General features: G+C 50.0%; 1 protein-coding gene across 6 annotated transcripts in view; it reads right to left on the reverse strand.

The window, feature by feature from the left end:
- srcin1a (SRC kinase signaling inhibitor 1a) overlaps positions 1–22,372 on the reverse strand; it is a 91,484-nt gene that overhangs the window by 34,284 nt on the left and 34,828 nt on the right. For 3 of the 6 annotated variants that reach the window (XM_031827344.1, XM_031827349.1, XM_031827343.1), the window contains exons 8-12: positions 21,363–21,490; positions 20,568–20,588; positions 19,915–20,075; positions 16,098–16,273; positions 15,281–15,411 (exon numbers count right to left, since the gene is read on the reverse strand). In XM_031827344.1, coding sequence (XP_031683204.1) covers positions 15,281–15,411; positions 16,098–16,273; positions 19,915–20,075; positions 20,568–20,588; positions 21,363–21,490 — 617 coding nt within the window. The remainder of the gene's footprint in view (positions 1–15,280; positions 15,412–16,097; positions 16,274–19,914; positions 20,076–20,567; positions 20,589–21,362; positions 21,491–22,372) is intronic. The other 3 variants (XM_031827347.1, XM_031827348.1, XM_031827346.1) reach the window with 3 other exon arrangements.

Genomic DNA, 22,372 nt, shown 5'->3' on the forward strand with positions numbered 1-22,372 from the left:
GAGAGAGATGAGGTCACTACATCTTACTCTGCAGACTGGGGAACTGGTCTGGAGGGAGACAGGGAGAGAGAGAGGACACTACATCTTACTCTGCAGACTGGGGAACTGGTCTGGAGGGAGACAATGAGAGAGAGAGGACACTACTCTTACTCTGCAGACTGGGGAACTGGTCTGGAGGGAGACAATGAGAGAGAAGGACACTAACATCTTACTCTGCAGACTGGGGAACTGGTCTGGAGGGAGACAATTGGAAGAGGGGGACCACTACATGCTTACTCTGGCAGGACGTGGGGAATGGTCTGAGGGGAGACAAATGAAGAAGAGAGGAACACTACATCTTACTGACTCTGGAAGACTGGGGAACTGGTCTGGAGGGAGAGACAAATGAGAGAGAGAGGACACTACACTCTTACTCTGCAGACTGGGGCGAACTGGTCTGGAGGGGAGACAAGGGAAGAAGAGAGAGGGACACTACATCTTACTCTGCAGACTGGGGAACAGGTCTGGAGGGAGACAAGGAGAGAGGGGGACACTACATCTTACTCTGCAGACTGGGGAACTGGTCTGGAGGGAGACAGGGAGAGAGAGGGGACACTATATCTTACTCTGCAGACTGGGGAACAGGTCTGGAGGGAGACAAGGAGAGAGAGGGGACACTACATCTTACTCTGCAGACTGGGGAACTGGTCTGGAGGGGGACAGGGAGAGAGAGGGGACACTACATCTTACTCTGCAGACTGGGGAACTGGTCTGGAGGGAGGACAGGTGAGAGAGAGGGGACACTACATCTTACTCTGCAGACTGGGGGAACAGGTCTGGAGGGAGACAAGGAGAGAGAGGGGACACTACATCTTACTCTGCAGACTGGGGAACTGGTCTGGAGGGGGACAGGGAGAGAGAGGGACAATACATCTTACTCTGCAGACTGGGGAACAGGTCTGGAGGGAGACAAGGAGAGAGAGGGGGACACTACATCTTACTCTGCAGACTGGGGAACTGGTTTGGAGGGGGACAGGGAGAGAGAGGGGGACACTACATCTTACTCTGCAGACTGGGGAACTGGTCTGGAGGGAGACAGGGAGAGAGAGGGGACACTACATCTTACTCTGCAGACTGGGGAACAGGTCTGGAGGGAGATAGGGAGAGAGAGGGGACACTACATCTTACTCTGCAGACTGGGGTACTGGTCTGGAGGGAGACAGGGAGAGAGAGGGGACACTACATCTTACTCTGCAGACTGGGGAACTGGTCTGGAGGGGGACAGGGAGAGAGAGGGGACACTACATCTTACTCTGCAGACTGGGGAACTGGTTTGGAGGGGGACAGGGAGAGAGAGGGGACACTACATCTTACTCTGCAGACTGGGGAACTGGTCTGGAGGGAGACAGGGAGAGAGAGGGGACACTACATCTTACTCTGCAGACTGGGGAACAGGTCTGGAGGGAGATAGGGAGAGAGAGGGGAACATACATCTACTCTGCAGACGGGGTACTGGTCTGGAGGGAGGACCGGATGAGAGAGCGCGGACACTAACATCTTACTCTGCAGACTGGGGGACATGGTCTGGAGGGAGACAAGGGAGAGAGAGGGGACACTACATCTTACTATGCAGACTGGGGTAACTGGTCTGGAGTGGGACAGGGAGGAGAGAGAGGGGGACACCTACTCTTTACTTCTGCAGACTGGGGTAGGTACTGGTCCTGGATGGGGGGACAGGGAGATAGAGGGGACCCTACATCTTACTCTGCAGAACTGGGGAACTGGTCTGGAGGGGAGGCACAGGAGAGAGAGGGGAAACTACATCTTACTTCTGCAGGACTGGGGAACAGGTCTGGAGGGCAGACAGGAGAGAGATGGACACTACATATTACTCTGCAAGACTGGGGAACTGGTCTGGAGGCAGACCAAGGAGAGAGAGGGGACACTAACATCTTTACTCTGCAGACCTGGGGAACTGGTCTGGAGGGAGACATGAGAGAGAGAGGGACACTACATCTTACTCTGCAGACTGGGGACTGGTCTGGAGGGAGACAATGAGAGAGGAGGACCTACACATCTTACTCTGCAGACTGGGGGGAAACTGGTCTGAGGGAGGACATGAGAGAGAGAGGACACTACATCTTACTCTGCAGACTGGGGAACTGGTCTGGAGGAGACAATGAGAGAGAGAGGACACTACACTCTTACTCTGCAGACTGGGAAACTGGTCTGGAGGGGCGACAATGAGAGGAGGAGAGGACACTACATCTTACTCTGCAGACTGGGGAACTGGGTCTGGAGGGAGACGAGACATGAGAGAGAGAGGACACTACATCTTACTCTGCAGGACTGGGGACACTGGTCCTGGAGGGAGACAGGGAGAGAGAGAGGACACTACATCTTACTCTGCAGACTGGGGAACTGGTCTGGAGGGAGACGATGAGAGAGAGAGGACAATACATCTTACTCTGCAGATCGGGGACTGGTCTGGATGGAGACAAGGAGAGAGCAGAGGATCACTACATCTTACTCTGCAGGACTGGGGAACTGTGTCTGGAGGAGACAGTGAGGGAGATGAGGATCACCTACATCTTACTCTGCGACTGGGGAACTGGTCTGGTAGGAGACAGGGAGAGAGCGATGTCACTACAATCTTACTCTGTCAACTGGGGAAACTGTCGGGAGGGAGACAGGGAGAGAGCAGAGGACCTACATCTTACATCTTCAGACTTGGGAAGCTTGGAGGTAGACAATAGAGAGAGACGAGGACACTACATCGACTGCTGGCAGACTGGGAGAACTGGTCTGGAGGGAAGACAATGAGAGAGAGGACACTACATCTTACTCTGCAGACTGGGGAACTGGTCTGGAGGGGAAGAAGGGAGTAATGAGAGAGAGAGGACACTACATCTTACTCTGCAGACTGGGGAACTGGTCTGGAGGGAGACAATGAGAGAGAGAGGACACTACATCTTACTCTGCAGACTGGGGAACTGGTCTGGAGGGAGACAATGAGAGAGAGGACACTACATCTTACTCTGCAGACTGGGGAACTGGTCTGGAGGGAGACAATGAGAGAGAGAGGACACTACATCTTACTCTGCAGACTGGGGAACTGGTCTGGAGGGAGACAATGAGAGAGAGAGGACACTACATCTTACTCTGCAGACTGGGGAACTGGTCTGGAGGGAGACAATGAGAGGAGAGAGGACACTACATCTTACTCTGCAGACTGGGGAACTGGTCTGGAGGGAGACAATGAGAGAGAGAGGGACACTACATCTTACTCTGCAGACTGGGGGGAACTGGTCTGGAGGGAGACAGGGAGAGAGAGAGGACACTACATCTTACTCTGCAGACTGGGGAACTGGTCTGGAGGGGACAGGAGAGAGAGGGGACACTACATCTTACTCTGCAGACTGGGGAACTGGTCTGGAGGGGAGACAGGAGAGAGAGAGGGACACTACATCTTACTCTGCAGACTGGGGAACTGGTCTGGAGGGAGACAGGGAGAGAGAGAGGGACACTACATCTTACTCTGCAGACTGGGGAACTGGTCTGGAGGGAGACAATGGAGAGAGAGGGGACACTACATCTTACTCTGCAGACTGGGGAACTGGTCTGGAGGGAGACAAGGGAGAGAGAGGGACACTACATCTTACTCTGCAGACTGGGGAACTGGTCTGGAGGGGGACAGGGAGAGAGAGGGACACTACATCTTACTCTGCAGACTGGGGAACTGGTCTGAGGGGGACAGGGAGAGAGAGGGACACTACATCTTACTCTGCAGACTGGGGAACTGGTCTGAGGGAGACAGGGAGAGAGAGGGGACACTAATCTTACTCTGCAGACTGGGGGAACTGGTCTGGAGGGAGACAATGAGAGAGAGAGGGACACTACATCTTACTCTGCAGACTGGGGAAACTGGTCTGGAGGGAGACAATGAGAGAGAGAGGACACTACATCTTACTCTGCAGACTGGGGAACTGGTCTGGAGGGAGACAATGAGAGAGAGAGGACACTACATCTTACTCTGCAGACTGGGGAACTGGTCTGGAGGGAGACAATGAGAGAGAGAGGACACTACATCTTACTCTGCAGACTGGGGAACTGGTCTGGAGGGAGACAATGAGAGAGAGAGGACACTACATCTTACTCTGCAGACTGGGGAACTGGTCTGGAGGGAGACAATGAGAGAGAGAGGACACTACATCTTACTCTGCAGACTGGGGAACTGGTCTGGAGGGAGACAATGGAGAGAGAGGGACACTACATCTTACTCTGCAGACTGGGGAACTGGTCTGGAGGGAGACAATGAGAGAGAGAGGACACTACATCTTACTCTGCAGACTGGGGAACTGTCTGGAGGGAGACAATGAGAGAGAGAGGACACTACATCTTACTCTGCAGACTGGGGAACTGGGTCTGGAGGGAGACAATGAGAGAGAGAGGACACTACATCTTACTCTGCAGACTGGGGAACCTGTCTGGAGGGAGACAGGAGAGAGAGAGGACACTACATCTTACTCTGCAGACTGGGGAACTGGTCTGGAGGGAGACAATGAGAGAGAGAGGACACTACATCTACTCTGCAGACTGGGAACTGGTCTGGAGGGAGACAACGAGAGAGAGGACCTACATCTTATCCTGCAGACTGGGAACTGGTCTGGAGGGAGACAATGAGAGAGAGAGGACACTACATCTTACTCTGGCAGACTGGGGAACTGGTCTGGAGGGAGACAATGAGAGAGAGAGGACACTACATCTTACTCTGGCAGACTGGGGAACTGGTCTGGAGGGAGACAATGAGAGAGAGAGGACACTACATCTTACTCTGCAGACTGGGGAACTGGTCTGGAGGGGACAGGGAGAGAGAGGGGACACTACATCTTACTCTGCAGACTGGGGAACTGGTCTGGAGGGGGACAGGGAGAGAGAGGGGACACTACATCTTACTCTGCAGACTGGGGAACTGGTCTGGAGGGAGACAGGGAGAGAGAGGGACACTACATCTTACTCTGCAGACTGGGGAAACTGGTCTGGAGGGAGACAGGGAGAGAGAGGGACACTACATCTTACTCTGCAGACTGGGGAACTGGTCTGGAGGGAGACAGGAGAGAGAGAGGGACACTACATCTTACTCTGCCGACTGGGGACTGGTCTGGAGGGGAGACATGGAAGTAGAGGGGACACTCATCTTACTCTGCAGACTGGGGAACTGGTCTGGAGTGAGTGACAATGAGAGGAGGGGGACACTACATCTACTCGGCAGGACGTGGGAACTAGGTCTGGAGGGAGACAATGAGAGAGAGGAGGGACACTACATCTTACTCTGCAGACTGTGGAACTGGTCTGGAGGGAGACAATGAGAGACGAGGGAACAAATACCTCTTACTCTGGACAGACTGGGAACTGGTCTGGAGGGGACAATGATAGAGAGAGGGACACGACATCTTATCTGCAGACGGGGAAACGGGTTCTGGAGGGAGACAATGAGGGAGAGGAGGGAGAGGCCAGCTACATCTACTCTGCAGACTGGGGGAAACTCTGGTCTGGAGGGAGACAATGAGAGAGAGGGACCTACATCTTACTCTGCAGACTGGGAACATGGTCTGGAGGGAGATAGGGAGAGAGAGGGGACACTACAATCTTACTCTGCAGACTGGGGAACTGGTCGGAGGGAGACAATGAGAGAGAGAGGACACTACATCTTACTCTGCAGACTGGGGAACTGGTCTGGAGGGAGACAATGAGAGAGAGAGGACACTACATCTTACTCTGCAGACTGGGGAACTGGTCTGGAGGGAGACAATGAGAGAGAGAGGACACTACATCTTACTCTGCAGACTGGGGAACTGGTCTGGAGGGAGACAATGAGAGAGAGAGGACACTACATCTTACTCTGCAGACTGGGGAACTGGTCTGGAGGGAGGACAATGAGAGAGAGAGGACACTACATCTTACTCTGCAGACTGGGGGAACTGGTCTGGAGGGAGACAATGAGAGAGAGAGGACACTACATCTTACTCTGCAGACTGGGGAACTGGTCTGGAGGGAGACAAATGAGAGAGAGAGGACACTACATCTTACTCTGCAGACTGGGGAACTGGTCTGGAGGGAGACAATGAGAGAGAGAGGACACTACATCTTACTCTGCAGACTGGGGAACTGGTCTGGAGGGAGACAATGAGAGAGAGAGGACACTACATCTTACTCTGCAGACTGGGGAACTGGTCTGGAGGGAGACAATGAGAGAGAGAGGACACTACATCTTACTCTGCAGACTGGGGGAACTGGTCTGGAGGGAGACAATGAGAGACGAGAGGGACACTACATCTTACTCTGCAGACTGGGGAACTGGTCTGGAGGGAGACAATGAGAGAGAGAGGACACTACATCTTACTCTGCAGACTGGGGAACTGGTCTGGAGGGAGACAATGAGAGAGAGAGGGACACTACATCTTACTCTGCAGACTGGGGAACTGGTCTGGAGGGAGACAATGAGAGAGAGAGGACACTACATCTTACTCTGCAAGACTGGGGAACTGGTCTGGAGGGAGACAATGAGAGAGAGAGGACACTACATCTTAACTCTGCAGACTGGGGAAACTGGTCTGGAGGGAGACAATGAGAAGAGAGGACACTACATCTTACTCTGCAGACTGGGGAACTGGTCTGGAGGGAGACAATGAGAGAGAGAGGACACTACATCTTACTCTGCAGACTGGGACTGGTCTGGAGGGAGACAATGAGAGAGAGAGGACACTACATCTTACTCTGCAGACTGGGGAACTGGTCTGGAGGAGACAATGAGAGAGAGAGGTCCACTACATCTTACTCTGCAGACTGGGGAACTGTGTCTGGAGGGAGACAGGAGGAGAGAGGACACTACATCTTACTCTGCAGACTGGGGAACTGGTCTGGAGGGAGACAATGAGAGAGAGAGGACACTACATCTTACTCTGCAGACTGGGGAACTGGTCTGGAGGGAGACAATGAGAGAGAGGACACTACATCTTACTCTGCAGACCTGGGAAATGTCTGGAGGGAGACAATGAAGAGAGAGAGGACACGACATCTACTCTGGCAGACTGGGGGAACTGGTCTGGAGGGAGACAAGGAGAGAGAGGACACTACATCTTACTCTGCAGACTGGGAGAACTGGTCTGGAGGGAGACAATGAGAGAGGAGAGGAGACACTACCTCTTACTCTGCAGACTGGGGAAATGGTCTGGAGGGAGACAATGAGAGAGGGGACACTACAATCTTACTCTGCAGACTGGGGAACTGGTCTGGAGGAGACAATGAGAGAGAGAGGACACTACATCTTACTCTGCAGACTGGGGAACTGGTCTGGAGGGAGACAATGAGAGAGAGAGGACACTACATCTTACTCTGCAGACTGGGGAACTGGTCTGGAGGGAGACAATGAGAGAGAGAGGACACTACATCTTACTCTGCAGACTGGGAACTGGTCTGGAGGGAGACAATGATGAGAGAGAGGACACTACATCTTACTCTGCAGACTGGGGAACTGGTCTGGAGGGAGACAATGAGAGAGAGAGGACACTACATCTACTCTGCAGACTGGGGAACTGTCTGGAGGGAGACAATGAGAGAGAGAGGACACTACATCTTACTCTGCAGACTGGGGGAACTGGTCTGGAGGGAGACAGGGAGAGAGAGAGAGGACACTACATCTTACTCTGCAGACTGGGGAACTGGTCTGGAGGGAGACAATGAGAGAGAGAGGACACTACATCTTACTCTGCAGACTGGGGAACTGGTCTGGAGGGAGACAATGAGAGAGGAGAGGACACTACATCTTACTCTGCAGACTGGGGAACTGGTCTGGAGGGAGACAATGAGAGAGAGAGGACACTACATCTTACTCTGCAGACTGGGGAACTGGTCTGGAGGGAGACAATGAGAGAGAGAGGACACTACATCTTACTCTGCAGACTGGGGAACTGGTCTGGAGGGAGACAATGAGAGAGAGAGGACACTACATCTTACTCTGCAGACTGGGGAACTGGTCTGGAGGGAGACAATGAGAGAGAGAGGACACTACATCTTACTCTGCAGACTGGGGAACTGGTCTGGAGGGAGACAATGAGAGAGAGAGGACACTACATCTTACTCTGCAGACTGGGGAACTGGTCTGGAGGGAGACAATGAGAGAGAGAGGACACTACTCTTACTCTGCAGACTGGGGAACTGGTCTGGAGGGAGACAATGAGAGAGAGAGGACACTACATCTTACTCTGCAGACTGGGGAACTGGTCTGGAGGGAGACAATGAGAGAGAGAGGACACTACATCTTACTCTGCAGACTGGGGAACTGGTCTGGAGGGAGACAATGAGAGAGGAGGACACTACATCTTACTCTGCAGACTGGGAACTGGTCTGGAGGGAGACAATGAGAGAGAGAGGACACTACATCTTACTCTGCAGACTGGGGAACTGGTCGGAGGGAGACAATGAGAGAGAGAGGACACTACATCTTACTCTGCAGACTGGGGAACTGGTCTGGAGGGAGACAATGAGAGAGAGAGGACACTACATCTTACTCTGCAGACTGGGGAACTGGTCTGGAGGGAGACAATGAGAGAGAGAGGACACTACATCTTACTCTGCAGACTGGGGAACTGGTCTGGAGGGAGACAATGAGAGAGAGAGGACACTACATCTTACTCTGCAGGACTGGGGAACTGGTCTGGAGGGAGACAATGAGAGAGAGAGGGACACTACATCTTACTCTGCAGACTGGGGAACTGGTCTGGAGGGAGACAATGAGAGAGAGAGGACACTACATCTTACTCTGCAGACTGGGGAACTGGTCTGGAGGGAGACAATGAGAGAGAGAGGACACTACATCTTACTCTGCAGACTGGGGAACTGGTCTGGAGGGAGACAATGAGAGAGAGAGGACACTACATCTTACTCTGCAGACTGGGGAACTGGTCTGGAGGGAGACAATGAGAGAGAGAGGACACTACATCTTACTCTGCAGACTGGGGAACTGGTCTGGAGGGAGACAATGAGAGAGAGAGGACACTACATCTTACTCTGCAGACTGGGGAACTGGTCTGGAGGGAGACAATGAGAGAGAGAGGACACTACATCTTACTCTGCAGACTGGGGAACTGGTCTGGAGGGAGACAATGAGAGAGAGAGGACACTACATCTTACTCTGCAGACTGGGGAACTGGTCTGGAGGGAGACAATGAGAGAGAGAGGACACTACATCTTACTCTGCAGACTGGGGAACTGGTCTGGAGGGAGACAATGAGAGAGAGGACACTACATCTTACTCTGCAGACTGGGGAACTGGTCTGGAGGGAGACATGAGAGAGAGAGGGACACTACATCTTACCTTCTGCAGAATGGGGAACTGGGTCTGGAGGGAGACAATGAGAGAGAGAGGACACTACATCTTACTCGGCAGACTGGGGAACTGGTCTTGGAGGGAGACAATGAGAGAGAGAGGACACTACTCTTACTCTGCAGACTGGGAACTGGTCTGAGGGAGACAGGATAGAGAGAGGTCACTACATCTTACTCTGCAGACTGGGGAACTGGTCTGGAGGAGACATGAGAGAGAATGAGGACACTACATCTTACTCTGCAGGACTGGGGAACTGGTCTGGAGGGAGACAATGAGAGAGAGAGGACACTACATCTTACTCTGCAAGACTGGGGAACTGGTCCTGGATGGAGACAATGAGAGAGAGGGACACTACATCTTACTCTGCAGACTGGGGAACTGGTCTGGAGGGAGACAATGAGAGAGAGAGGACACTACATCTTACTCTGCAGACTGGGGAACTGGTCTGGAGGGAGACAATGAGAGAGAGAGGACACTACATTTACTCTGCAGACTGGGAACTGGTCTGGAGGGAGACAATGAGAGAGAGAGGACACTACATCTTACTCTGCAGACTGGGGAACTGGTCTGGAGGGAGACAATGAGAGAGAGAGGACACTCACATCTTACTCTGCAGACTGGGGAACTGGTCTGGAGGGGAGCACATGGAGAGAGAGAGGACACTACATCTTACTCTGCAGACTGGGGAACTGGTCTGGAGGGAGACAATGAGAGAGAGGACACTACATCTTACTCTGCCAGACTGGGGAACTGGTCTGGAGGGAGACAATGAGAGAGAGAGGACACTAACATCTTACTCTGCAGACTGGGGAACTGGTCTGGAGGGAGACAATGAGGAGAGAGAGGACACTACATCTTACTCTGCAGACTGGGGACTGGTCTGGAGGGAGACACATGAGAGAGAGAGGACACTACATCTTACTCTGCCAGACTAGGGGAACTGGTCTGGAGGGAGGACAAATGAGAGAGAGGACACTACATCTTACTCTGCAGACTGGGGAACTGGTCTGGAGGGAGACAATGAGAAGAGAGAGGACACTACATCTTACTCTGCAGACTGGGGAACTGGTCTGGAGGGAGACAATGAGAGAGAGAGGACACTACATCTTACTCTGCAGACTGGGGAACTGGTCTGGAGGGAGACAATGAGAGAGAGAGGACACTACATCTTACTCTGCAGACTGGGGAACTGGTCTGGAGGGAGACAATGAGAGAGAGAGGACACTACATCTTACTCTGCAGACTGGGGAACTGGTCTGGAGGGAGACAATGAGAGAGAGAGGTCACTACATCTTACTCTGCAGACTGGGGAACTGTCTGGAGGGAGACAGGGAGAGAGAGAGGACACTACATCTTACTCTGCAGACTGGGGAACTGGTCTGGAGGGAGACAATGAGAGAGAGAGGACACTACATCTTACTCTGCAGACTGGGGAACTGGTCTGGAGGGAGATAATGAGAGAGAGGACACTACATCTTACTCTGCAGACTGGGGAACTGGTCTGGAGGGAGACAATGAGAGAGAGAGGACACTACATCTTACTCTGCAGACTGGGAACTGGTCTGGAGGGAGACAATGAGAGAGAGAGGACACTACATCTTACTCTGCAGACTGGGGGAACTGGTCTGGAGGGAGACAATGAGAGAGAGAGGACACTACATCTTACTCTGCAGACTGGGGAACTGGTCTGGAGGGAGACAATGAGAGAGAGAGGACACTACATCTTACTCTGCAGACTGGGGAACTGGTCTGGAGGGAGACAATGAGAGAGAGAGGGACACTACATCTTACTCTGCAGACTGGGGAACTGGTCTGGATGGAGACAATGAGAGAGAGAGGACACTACATCTTACTCTGCAGACTGGGGAACTGGTCTGGAGGGAGACAGGGAGAGAGAGAGGACACTACATCTTACTCTGCAGACTGGGGAACTGGTCTGGAGGGAGACAATGAGAGAGAGGAGGACACTACATCTTACTCTGCAGACTGGGGAACTGGTCTGGAGGGAGACAATGAGAGAGAGAGGTCACTACATCTTACTCTGCAGACTGGGGAACTGGTCTGGAGGGAGACAGGGAGAGAGAGAGGACACTACATCTTACTCTGCAGACTGGGGAACTGGTCTGGAGGGAGACAATGAGAGAGAGAGGACACTACATCTTACTCTGCAGACTGGGGAACTGGTCTGGAGGGAGACAATGAGAGAGAGGACACTACATCTTACTCTGCAGACTGGGGAACTGGTCTGGAGGGAGACAATGAGAGAGAGAGGACACTACATCTTACTCTGCAGACTGGGGAACTGGTCTGGAGGGAGACAATGAGAGAGAGGACACTACATCTTACTCTGCAGACTGGGGAACTGGTCTGGAGGGAGACAATGAGAGAGAGAGGACACTACATCTTACTCTGCAGACTGGGGAACTGGTCTGGAGGGAGACAATGAGAGAGGGGACACTACATCTTACTCTGCAGACTGGGGAACTGGTCTGGAGGGAGACAATGAGAGAGAGAGGACACTACATCTTACTCTGCAGACTGGGGAACTGGTCTGGAGGGAGACAATGAGAGAGAGGACACTACATCTTACTCTGCAGACTGGGGAACTGGTCTGGAGGGAGACAATGAGAGAGAGAGGACACTACATCTTACTCTGCAGACTGGGGAACTGGTCTGGAGGGAGACAATGAGAGAGAGAGGACACTACATCTTACTCTGCAGACTGGGGAACTGGTCTGGAGGGAGACAATGAGAGAGAGAGGACACTACATCTTACTCTGCAGACTGGGGAACTGGTCTGGAGGGAGACAATGAGAGAGAGAGGACACTACATCTTACTCTGCAGACTGGGGAACTGGTCTGGAGGGAGACAGGGAGAGAGAGAGGACACTACATCTTACTCTGCAGACTGGGAACTGGTCTGGAGGGAGACAATGAGAGAGAGAGGACACTACATCTTACTCTGCAGACTGGGGAACTGGTCTGGAGGGAGACAATGAGAGAGAGAGGTCACTACATCTTACTCTGCAGACTGGGGAACTGGTCTGGAGGGAGACAGGGAGAGAGAGAGGACACTACATCTTACTCTGCAGACTGGGGAACTGGTCTGGAGGGAGACAATGAGAGAGAGAGGACACTACATCTTACTCTGCAGACTGGGGAACTGGTCTGGAGGGAGATAATGAGAGAGAGGACACTACATCTTACTCTGCAGACTGGGGGAACTGGTCTGGAGGGAGACAATGAGAGAGAGAGGACACTACATCTTACTCTGCAGACTGGGGAACTGGTCTGGAGGGAGACAATGAGAGAGAGAGGACACTACATCTTACTCTGCAGACTGGGGAACTGGTCTGGAGGGAGACAATGAGAGAGAGGACACTACATCTTACTCTGCAGACTGGGGAACTGGTCTGGAGGGAGACAATGAGAGAGAGAGGACACTACATCTTACTCTGCAGACTGGGGAACTGGTCTGGAGGGAGACAATGAGAGAGAGAGGACACTACATCTTACTCTGCAGACTGGGGAACTGGTCTGGAGGGAGACAATGAGAGAGAGAGGACACTACATCTTACTCTGCAGACTGGGGAACTGGTCTGGAGGGAGACAGGGAGAGAGAGAGGACACTACATCTTACTCTGCAGACTGGGGAACTGGTCTGGATGGAGACAATGAGAGAGAGAGGACACTACATCTTACTCTGCAGACTGGGGAACTGGTCTGGAGGGAGACAATGAGAGAGAGTGGTCACTACATCTTACTCTGCAGACTGGGGAACTGGTCTGGAGGGAGACAGGGAGAGAGAGAGGACACTACATCTTACTCTGCAGACTGGGGAACTGGTCTGGAGGGAGACAATGAGAGAGAGAGGACACTACATCTTACTCTGCAGACTGGGGAACTGGTCTGGAGGGAGACAATGAGAGAGAGGACACTACATCTTACTCTGCAGACTGGGGAACTGGTCTGGAGGGAGACAATGAGAGAGAGAGGACACTACATCTTACTCTGCAGACTGGGGAACTGGTCTGGAGGGAGACAATGAGAGAGAGGACACTACATCTTACTCTGCAGACTGGGGAACTGGTCTGGAGGGAGACAATGAGAGAGAGAGGACACTACATCTTACTCTGCAGACTGGGGAACTGGTCTGGAGGGAGACAATGAGAGAGGGGACACTACATCTTACTCTGCAGACTGGGGAACTGGTCTGGAGGGAGACAATGAGAGAGAGAGGACACTACATCTTACTCTGCAGACTGGGGAACTGGTCTGGAGGGAGACAATGAGAGAGAGGACACTACATCTTACTCTGCAGACTGGGGAACTGGTCTGGAGGGAGACAATGAGAGAGAGAGGACACTACATCTTACTCTGCAGACTGGGGAACTGGTCTGGAGGGAGACAATGAGAGAGAGAGGACACTACATCTTACTCTGCAGACTGGGGAACTGGTCTGGAGGGAGACAATGAGAGAGAGAGGACACTACATCTTACTCTGCAGACTGGGGAACTGGTCTGGAGGGAGACAATGAGAGAGAGAGGACACTACATCTTACTCTGCAGACTGGGGAACTGGTCTGGAGGGAGACAGGGAGAGAGAGAGGACACTACATCTTACTCTGCAGACTGGGGAACTGGTCTGGAGGGAGACAATGAGAGAGAGAGGACACTACATCTTACTCTGCAGACTGGGGAACTGGTCTGGAGGGAGACAATGAGAGAGAGAGGTCACTACATCTTACTCTGCAGACTGGGGAACTGGTCTGGAGGGAGACAGGGAGAGAGAGAGGACACTACATCTTACTCTGCAGACTGGGGAACTGGTCTGGAGGGAGACAATGAGAGAGAGAGGACACTACATCTTACTCTGCAGACTGGGGAACTGGTCTGGAGGGAGACAATGAGAGAGAGAGGACACTACATCTTACTCTGCAGACTGGGGAACTGGTCTGGAGGGAGATAATGAGAGAGAGGACACTACATCTTACTCTGCAGACTGGGGAACTGGTCTGGAGGGAGACAATGAGAGAGAGAGGACACTACATCTTACTCTGCAGACTGGGGAACTGGTCTGGAGGGAGACAATGAGAGAGAGAGGACACTACATCTTACTCTGCAGACTGGGGAACTGGTCTGGAGGGAGACAATGAGAGAGAGGACACTACATATTCACATCTCAGAAGTTACAACGGGAGTCTGATTCTGAGAGCGGTGATTGTGATGTGTGTCTGTGATTGACTATCTAAGTCAGTGCCTACAGTGTGTCTGTGAGTGATGAGTGTATGAGACCATGTCAGTGTGCCTGTGAGTGATCAGTGTATCAGACCATGTCAGTGTGTCTGTGAGTGATCAGTGTATCAGACCGTGTCAGTGTGTCTGTGAGTGATCAGTGTATCAGACCGTGTCAGTGTGTCTGTGAGTGATCAGTGTATCAGACCGTGTCAGTGTATCTGTGAGTGATCAGTGTATCAGACCGTGTCAGTGTGTCTGTGAGTGATCAGTGTATCAGACCGTGTCAGTGTGTCTGTGAGTGATCAGTGTATCAGACCGTGTCAGTGTGTCTGTGAGTGATCAGTGTATCAGACCGTGTCAGTGTGTCTGTGAGTGATCAGTGTATCAGACCATGTCAGTGTGTCTGTGAGTGATCAGTGTATCAGACCGTGTCAGTGTGTCTGTGAGTGATAAGTGTATCAGACCCACAGGAGGTTGGTGTCCTCTTAATAGGGGAGAACAGGCTCGTGGTAATGGCTGGAACGGAATTAGTGGAATGGCATCAAATACATCAAACACATGGTTGGCAGGCGTTTTATTTGTTCCATTATTACGAGCTGTTAACAGACTCAGACTCCTGTGATGAGACCCTGTTAGTGTGTCTGTGAGTGATCAGTGTATCAGTGAGTGACTTACTCTTGAGCTCTGTGAGTGTCTCTCCTAGTTTCCTCAGAAGCGAAGCCTTCTCCTCCAGCTCCTGAACCGTCACCAGTTTGTGATTGACAGACGAACCCTTCTGGATATCCTCCACTGACTTCTCCAGGTCACTGGAGAGACAACACAGGAGAGACGTGTCAACACAAGGCCTTCACAGTTAACATAAAAACCTTCATGTTATGAAGCCTGTAATGTTCCACTGAGAACACTGTGGTGTGTGTGTCGAAGCGAGAGAACCACAAGACCGATGGAGAGACATACACACAGTCTGGACACACACATGTACATACAAACGCTGGCACACACACACACACACACACACACATGCTGACGAAGCTAAACCACTAATGAAAATCCAACTTAACGATGTCAAGTAAATCAGCCTGAAGCCATACGGCCAATCAAAATGGTATGAATATTTAAATGAAATAAAATGGCTATTAGCAACGGTTAATAACAAGCCTAGATTAACAGCGATGATCTAACGAGGCAAATGATTCATTCAACAATGTCCACTCATATAAAGTTACACACTCTGCTAAACCAGGCAGTGTCTGGGTAACGCATGGGGATTGTTTGTGTTACCAGTAGGAAGGCCTGTATTACTGCCTTAGTACAACCATCTTATTATCATAGGACCTCCTTAGAACCTCAATGATCTTAATGACCTACAAATAATAACAATAATAATAATCATGTGAATAGATTTTGTCAATCAGTCAGTCAGTCAGTTAACCAGTCATTCAACAAACGGATCTTAAGGAAGGAATGATTCCGTGACCAGGTGAGTACTGACTGGAGCTGCTGGATGATAAACTCCTCCTCGTTGAGGTACTTGAGTCTCTCCTCTTCCACCAGGAGGCGCTGTCGCTGCAGAGGGTCCTCCTGCTTCCTCAGAGCGTCACTCACACGCACGTTCAGCTCCTTCTCCGTTCTTTTCAGCAGCGTCTTCACACTATCCTGGTTCTGGAGCTACGCACACACACACACACACACGCACACACACAAACACACACAACCACACACACACACACAAACACACACAACCACACACACACACACACACACACACAAACAGACACAACCACACACGCACACACGCGCACACACAACCACACACACGCGCACACACAAACAGACACAACCACACACGCACACACAAACACACACAACCACACACAAACACACACACACACACACACAAACAGACACAACCACACACGCACGCACACGCACGCACACAAACAGACACAACCACACACGCACACACAAACACACACAACCACACACACACACACAAACACACACAACCACACACACACACACACACACACACACACAAACAGACACAACCACACACGCACACACGCGCACACACAACCACACACACGCGCACACACAAACAGACACAACCACACACGCACACACACACACACACACACACACACACACACACACACACACACACACACACACACACACACACACACACACACACACACACACAATACTGAATGGTTAAACAAGATTATATTGTGTAACTAATAGTGTTCTGAATGATAGCCCTTGTAGCAGAAATCAGTGTATCCAAATTGTGTAGGTAATAGAGGTTACAGGTGTCTGAGGTAAAACAGTAGAGAATTCTGCAGATCATTAATGGTGCACATCTGCTGCAATACAATAAGCCTCCCTCTGAATCTGGTATCACACACCTACGGTGGTCCTGCCCAGAGCAGTAAGTAGTTTGTAGAGGTCAAGATAGCAAAGGAATCACAGTGACAACATCCTGCTATTAGCATACCATATTATCAGGCAGTTGTGCTATTAGCATACCATATTATCAGGTAGTTGTGCTATTAGCATACCATATTATCAGGTAGTTGTGCTATTAGCATACCATATTATCAGGTAGTTGTGCTATTAGCATACCATATTATCAGGTAGTTGTGCTATTAGCATACCATATTATCAGGCAGTTGTGCTATTAGCATACCATATTATCAGGTAGTTGTGCTATTAGCATACCATATTATCAGGTAGTTGTGCTATTAGCATACCATATTATCAGGTAGTTGTGCTATTAGCATACCATATTATCAGGCAGTTGTGCTATTAGCATACCATATTATCAGGTAGTTGTGCTATTAGCATACCATATTATCAAGCAGTTGTTATATTAGCATACCATACTATCAGGCAGTTGTTATATTAGCATACCATACTATCAGGCAGTTGTGCTATTAGCATACCATATTATCAGGCAGTTGTGCTATTAGCATACCATATTATCAGGCAGTTGTGCTATTAGCATACCATATTATCAGGCAGTTGTGCTATTAGCATACCATATTATCAAGCAGTTGTGCTATTAGCATATCAAAAAAGCTAATTTCCTGCAATTCTACTCTGTCCAATGGCTTATTCTGTGTTCTCATGCTTAAACATTAAAACAAAATCAATGGGACCCCAATCAGGGCCCCTGAGCATGTGTCCTGCGTGTCCGGTGGGTAATGCAGACATGCAACAACTTCTCCTAAATTCATTGTTTCATTATATTGGTTTCATTGCTTTAGCTTTTATTTTTGTGATTTCTAGTTCTAAAATATTATAATATTAGATATTCTGAGCCAACCTGTCACAGAATGTCATTAGTTGATGATGGAACCCATCACAGCTCTGTGTGTGTGTGTGTGTGTGTGTGTGTGTGTGTGTGTGTGTGTGTGTGTGTGTGTGTGTGTGTGTGTGTGTGTGTGTGTGTGTGTGTTTCTCACTCAGAGGAAAATAAGGTTCACACACACAGCAGACAACAACAGGGTTTGCAGTTAGTGAATTGCACTAGCAGGGACCTCTAAATCCTACTGCAAAGCACTCAATCAAAATTCAAGACACATCCAGAACTATGAATGCAATCTGTCAGAATGTATGCAATACAACCACTACTGAGATGAAAGCACCCGCTTAGCAAGGGAAGTTAGTTAATCATGGATTTCTTTTATGTTCCAGGGAATCAAACTGAACAACAGTATAAACAATGTGCTCTGCAGCATTACTTCTCACAATGAAAACATTTCTACTCTCTTTCTGTTTCTTTCTCTGCATTACGCTACCTCTACCACGTTCACCCTCTCCCTTCTCTCTCTCGCTCTACATAATTCATGAGCATCATGTATTATTCAGGCCTGGGTCCGTCTCCATGGGCAACGGGGCGGGTCAGAGGTTAGGAGTCAGGCTTGGGCTCCCACACAGGTAAATGACTGAGATTATTACTACTATTTAGTCCCACTGTGCTGCATTTGGCTCCATTTACCACTTGACTCCTCTCCATCTGTTTTTTTTCCCCCTCAGAACAGCCTCAATTCATCAGGGCATGGACTCTACAAGGTGTTGAAAGTGTTCCACAGGGATGCTGGCCCATGTTGACTCCAATAGTTCCCACAGTTGTGTCAAGTTGGCTGGATGTCCTTTGGGTGGTGGACCTTTGTTGATACACATGGGAAACTGTTGAGCGTGAAAAACCTGGCACCTACAGTACTACAATGCCCCGTTCAAAGGCACTTCTTTTGTCTTGCCCCTCTGTTGACCCTCTGAATGGCACAGACACACAATCCATGTATCAATCGTCTCAAGGCTTAAACATCCTTATTTAACTTGTCTCCTCCCCGTTCATCTACACTGATTGAAGTGGATTTAACAGGTGACATGAATAAGGGATCATAGCCTTCACCTGGATTCACCTGGTCAGTCTATGTTGTGTAAAGTTCAAGTATTCATAATGTTTTGTATGCTCAGTGTATTCTTTCTCCAACAATAAATCCCACCACTTAAACCCAGTTCCTCATCAGAAGAGAGTTGGTGCAGGTACCTGCTGCTGTGCCTCTCTGTGCGCACCAGTATGTTGAGGAAATCACAGGCTATAAAACTACAAAACCCAGGAGTCATGAGCCATTGAGCTGGGCCCTAGGGAGAGCTTAACGATGCATGAAGTGGACTGGACCACTGACTGTGTCCACTGTTATGTTTCATAAACTCTCTCTAAAGGAAGAGACAGACAGGGCAGACTGTTAAACGGCCCTGCGCTGTCCCTAAATCACATACGCCATATCCTCTACACTTCTTAATTTATTTTCCCCACTGATCTGATGTGTTAGAGCACATCACATTAGACCCCCCCCCCCCCCCCCACACACACACAGAGGGTTAAATCACAGGACCATTCTCTTCTCTCCTCAGCCTGTAACCATGGTACCGCAGAGAGTCACAGGGAAAACGTTGAATGGTTTCATTTCTTTCCATTATCTGATGCTGCGTCCATCTTCACAGGGATATCCACTAGGCTCGGGTCTTAACGACTACAGCTTCAAACTCTTAGTACCAACACATACGACAACTTTAATCTTCCATTGTCTCGCAAAGCATACTATGACCTAAATGTGTCGTAGAATAAGACATCTTGTTCATTATTGTGTGTGTGTGTGTGTGTGTGTGTGTGTGTGTGTGTGTGTGTGTGTGTGTGTGTGTGTGTGTGTGTGTGTGTGTGTGTGCCTGTGTGCCTGCGCGTTTGTGTAAACAGTCGTACTAATAGATGCATTGAGAGTAGGCTCGGTCGTTTTCACCTGCATCTTGCGGAGCTGGGAGAGCTGTTTGCGCAGGTCGGTGGCGTTCTGCTGCAGGTCGTGGAGGTGAAGCTGCATCTGCAGCCGGGTGACGGTGGTGACCTGGCTGTCTCCGGAGGGAGGGGGGGGCATCAGAGCCAGCGGGGCCGACGGCGTCAGAGCTGACAATCACAGGACAGAACACAGGTTATGAGGAAGTTAGAGGAAACTGGGTTAATTACAATGCTGTATGTATAAAGACATCTGACACACAACAGCAGATAGATGCACGCACACACACACATATACACACACACACACACACACTTCCACATGCAGTCTTGGGAGCACAGGTAAAGGATCCCAGCTCAGTTCCTGGACAGAGGTAGACTGAAAACGAACAGAGAGAGTATATTGATGGTGCGAGGAGAATATCCTTCTGAATCTCAGATGTATGAACATCCAGACAGACCCAGAAGGACCCAACAACACAAAACCAGAGACAGGGAGGGGGGGTAGAGAGGATTATAGACAACCAAAGGGTACATAAGAGAAGAGACACACCACCACCAATATCGGAGCTGTGACAACACCAGACACCCACCCAGGGGCAGAGAGATGAGAGGAGAGATAGAAGAGAAGAGGAGAAGGGAAGGGAAGAAGAGTGAAACTACCTTTCCGCTTCAGCCGTCCAGCTGTAACACAGAAGCAGTGAGCCAGTTACCAAAGATAAAGAGAGAGAAGAGAGAGTGGAGGAAAACTGGGAGTAATCTTCAAGGTTTACATTGCCAGAGGCAAATGAGGACCCCTGGACTCTTCCTCTATCGACTATTGCTGAGAGAAAAACGGCTAATTTAACAGCTTTATTTTCTGGTGTTATTTCATGTCAAGGAGAGGCATCAAAGGCAGTCGTGTCCTTTCGCTGGCCCTTTGAAGGTCTGGCCATTGAACAGCAAGTCTATGCAGACTCACTCATGCTAAACAGAGGCACGAGGAACAGGGGAAGAAAGAGATATGGAGAGAGAGAGGGAGTGAGAGAGGGAGTGAGAGAGGGAGTGAGAGAGGGAGAGAGAGAGGGAGTGAGAGAGGGAGAGAGAGAGGGAGTGAGAGAGGGAGTGAGAGAGGGAGTGAGAGAAAAGAGAAATACAACAGAAGAAGAAAGGGAAGGAAATGTGAGAGTAAGAGAGAGATATTAGAGGAAGCAGGGACAGAGGGATGGGTTTGTGTCTAGGTTGCGAGTTGAGGGAGATGTCATTCTATGTCTGTTGTGGTTTAAAGACCAGTAGCCATCTTATCTGTTAAATAACTGGTCTAGGCCTGGCCCAGTGGGTAAATGGACCTGAAAACTAAGCTCAACCTGAACTATTGTAAATGGTTAGCAGGACTGGACGCAGTCTGACTACAAGATCAAACTAAAACTCAATTCACCTCAATCTAGTTTAAGCTAGAACTTTAGGCGTGGTACTCACTTCCAGTGGCGGAGCCGTCGCTGTTGGATTCGGTCTTCTCGCTGGAAGAGAAAGGGAAGGGCCGTGAGAACTCCGAGCCCTGGTCCGGAGGGCAGCCCGCCATCATGCAGAGACGCAGTAGGCCGCATCTGAGGATCAACCAGGGCCACAGGGCAAGGCAATTACAGTGCTAATGCCAACACCTGTACTATACTTACGCATGATCTACTTATACTACAGATTGCTTTATACTGTCCACAGGGCAAGGTCATTATTACCAGCCAATTACAGTGCTAATGCAAACACCTGTACTATAATCATGTACAGTACTACTATACTGCAATAATGTACTTGAACGTATTCTGGTCTGTTAAACAACGATATAGTATCCTGAGACCAGTCATGTATTTCTGTCCATTCGTCCTGTCATGGTCTACTGCTCTAGTAGTATATACAGCTGAAGTCGGAAGTTTACATACACTTAGGTTGGAGTCATTAAAACTTGTTTTTCAACCACTCCACACATTTCTTGGTAACAAACTATAGTTTTGGCAAGTCGGTTAGGACATCTACTTTGTGCATGACACAAGTAATTTTCCCAACAATTGTTTACAGACAGATTATTTCACTTATAATTCACTGCATCACAATTCCAGTGGGTCAGAAATTCACATACACTATGTTGACTGGGCCTTTAAACAGCTTGGAAAATTCCAGAAAATGATGGTATGGCTTAAGAAACTTCAGATAGGCTAATTGACATAATTTGAGTCAATTGGAGGTGTACCTTTGGATGTATGTCAAGGCCTACCTTCAAACTCAGTGCCTCTTTGCATGACATCTTGGGAAAATCTAAATAAATCAGCCAAGACCTCAGAAAACAAATTGTAGACCTCCACAAGTCTGGTTCATCCTTGGGAGCAATTTCCAAACGCCTGAAGGTACCACGTTCATCTGTACAAACAATAGTACGCATGTATAAACACCTTGGTACCACGCAGCCATCATACCGCTCAGGAAGGAGACACGTT

Source organism: Oncorhynchus kisutch, linkage group LG6, assembly GCF_002021735.2.
Source record: "Oncorhynchus kisutch isolate 150728-3 linkage group LG6, Okis_V2, whole genome shotgun sequence".
Taxonomy (NCBI): Eukaryota; Metazoa; Chordata; class Actinopteri; order Salmoniformes; family Salmonidae; genus Oncorhynchus; species Oncorhynchus kisutch.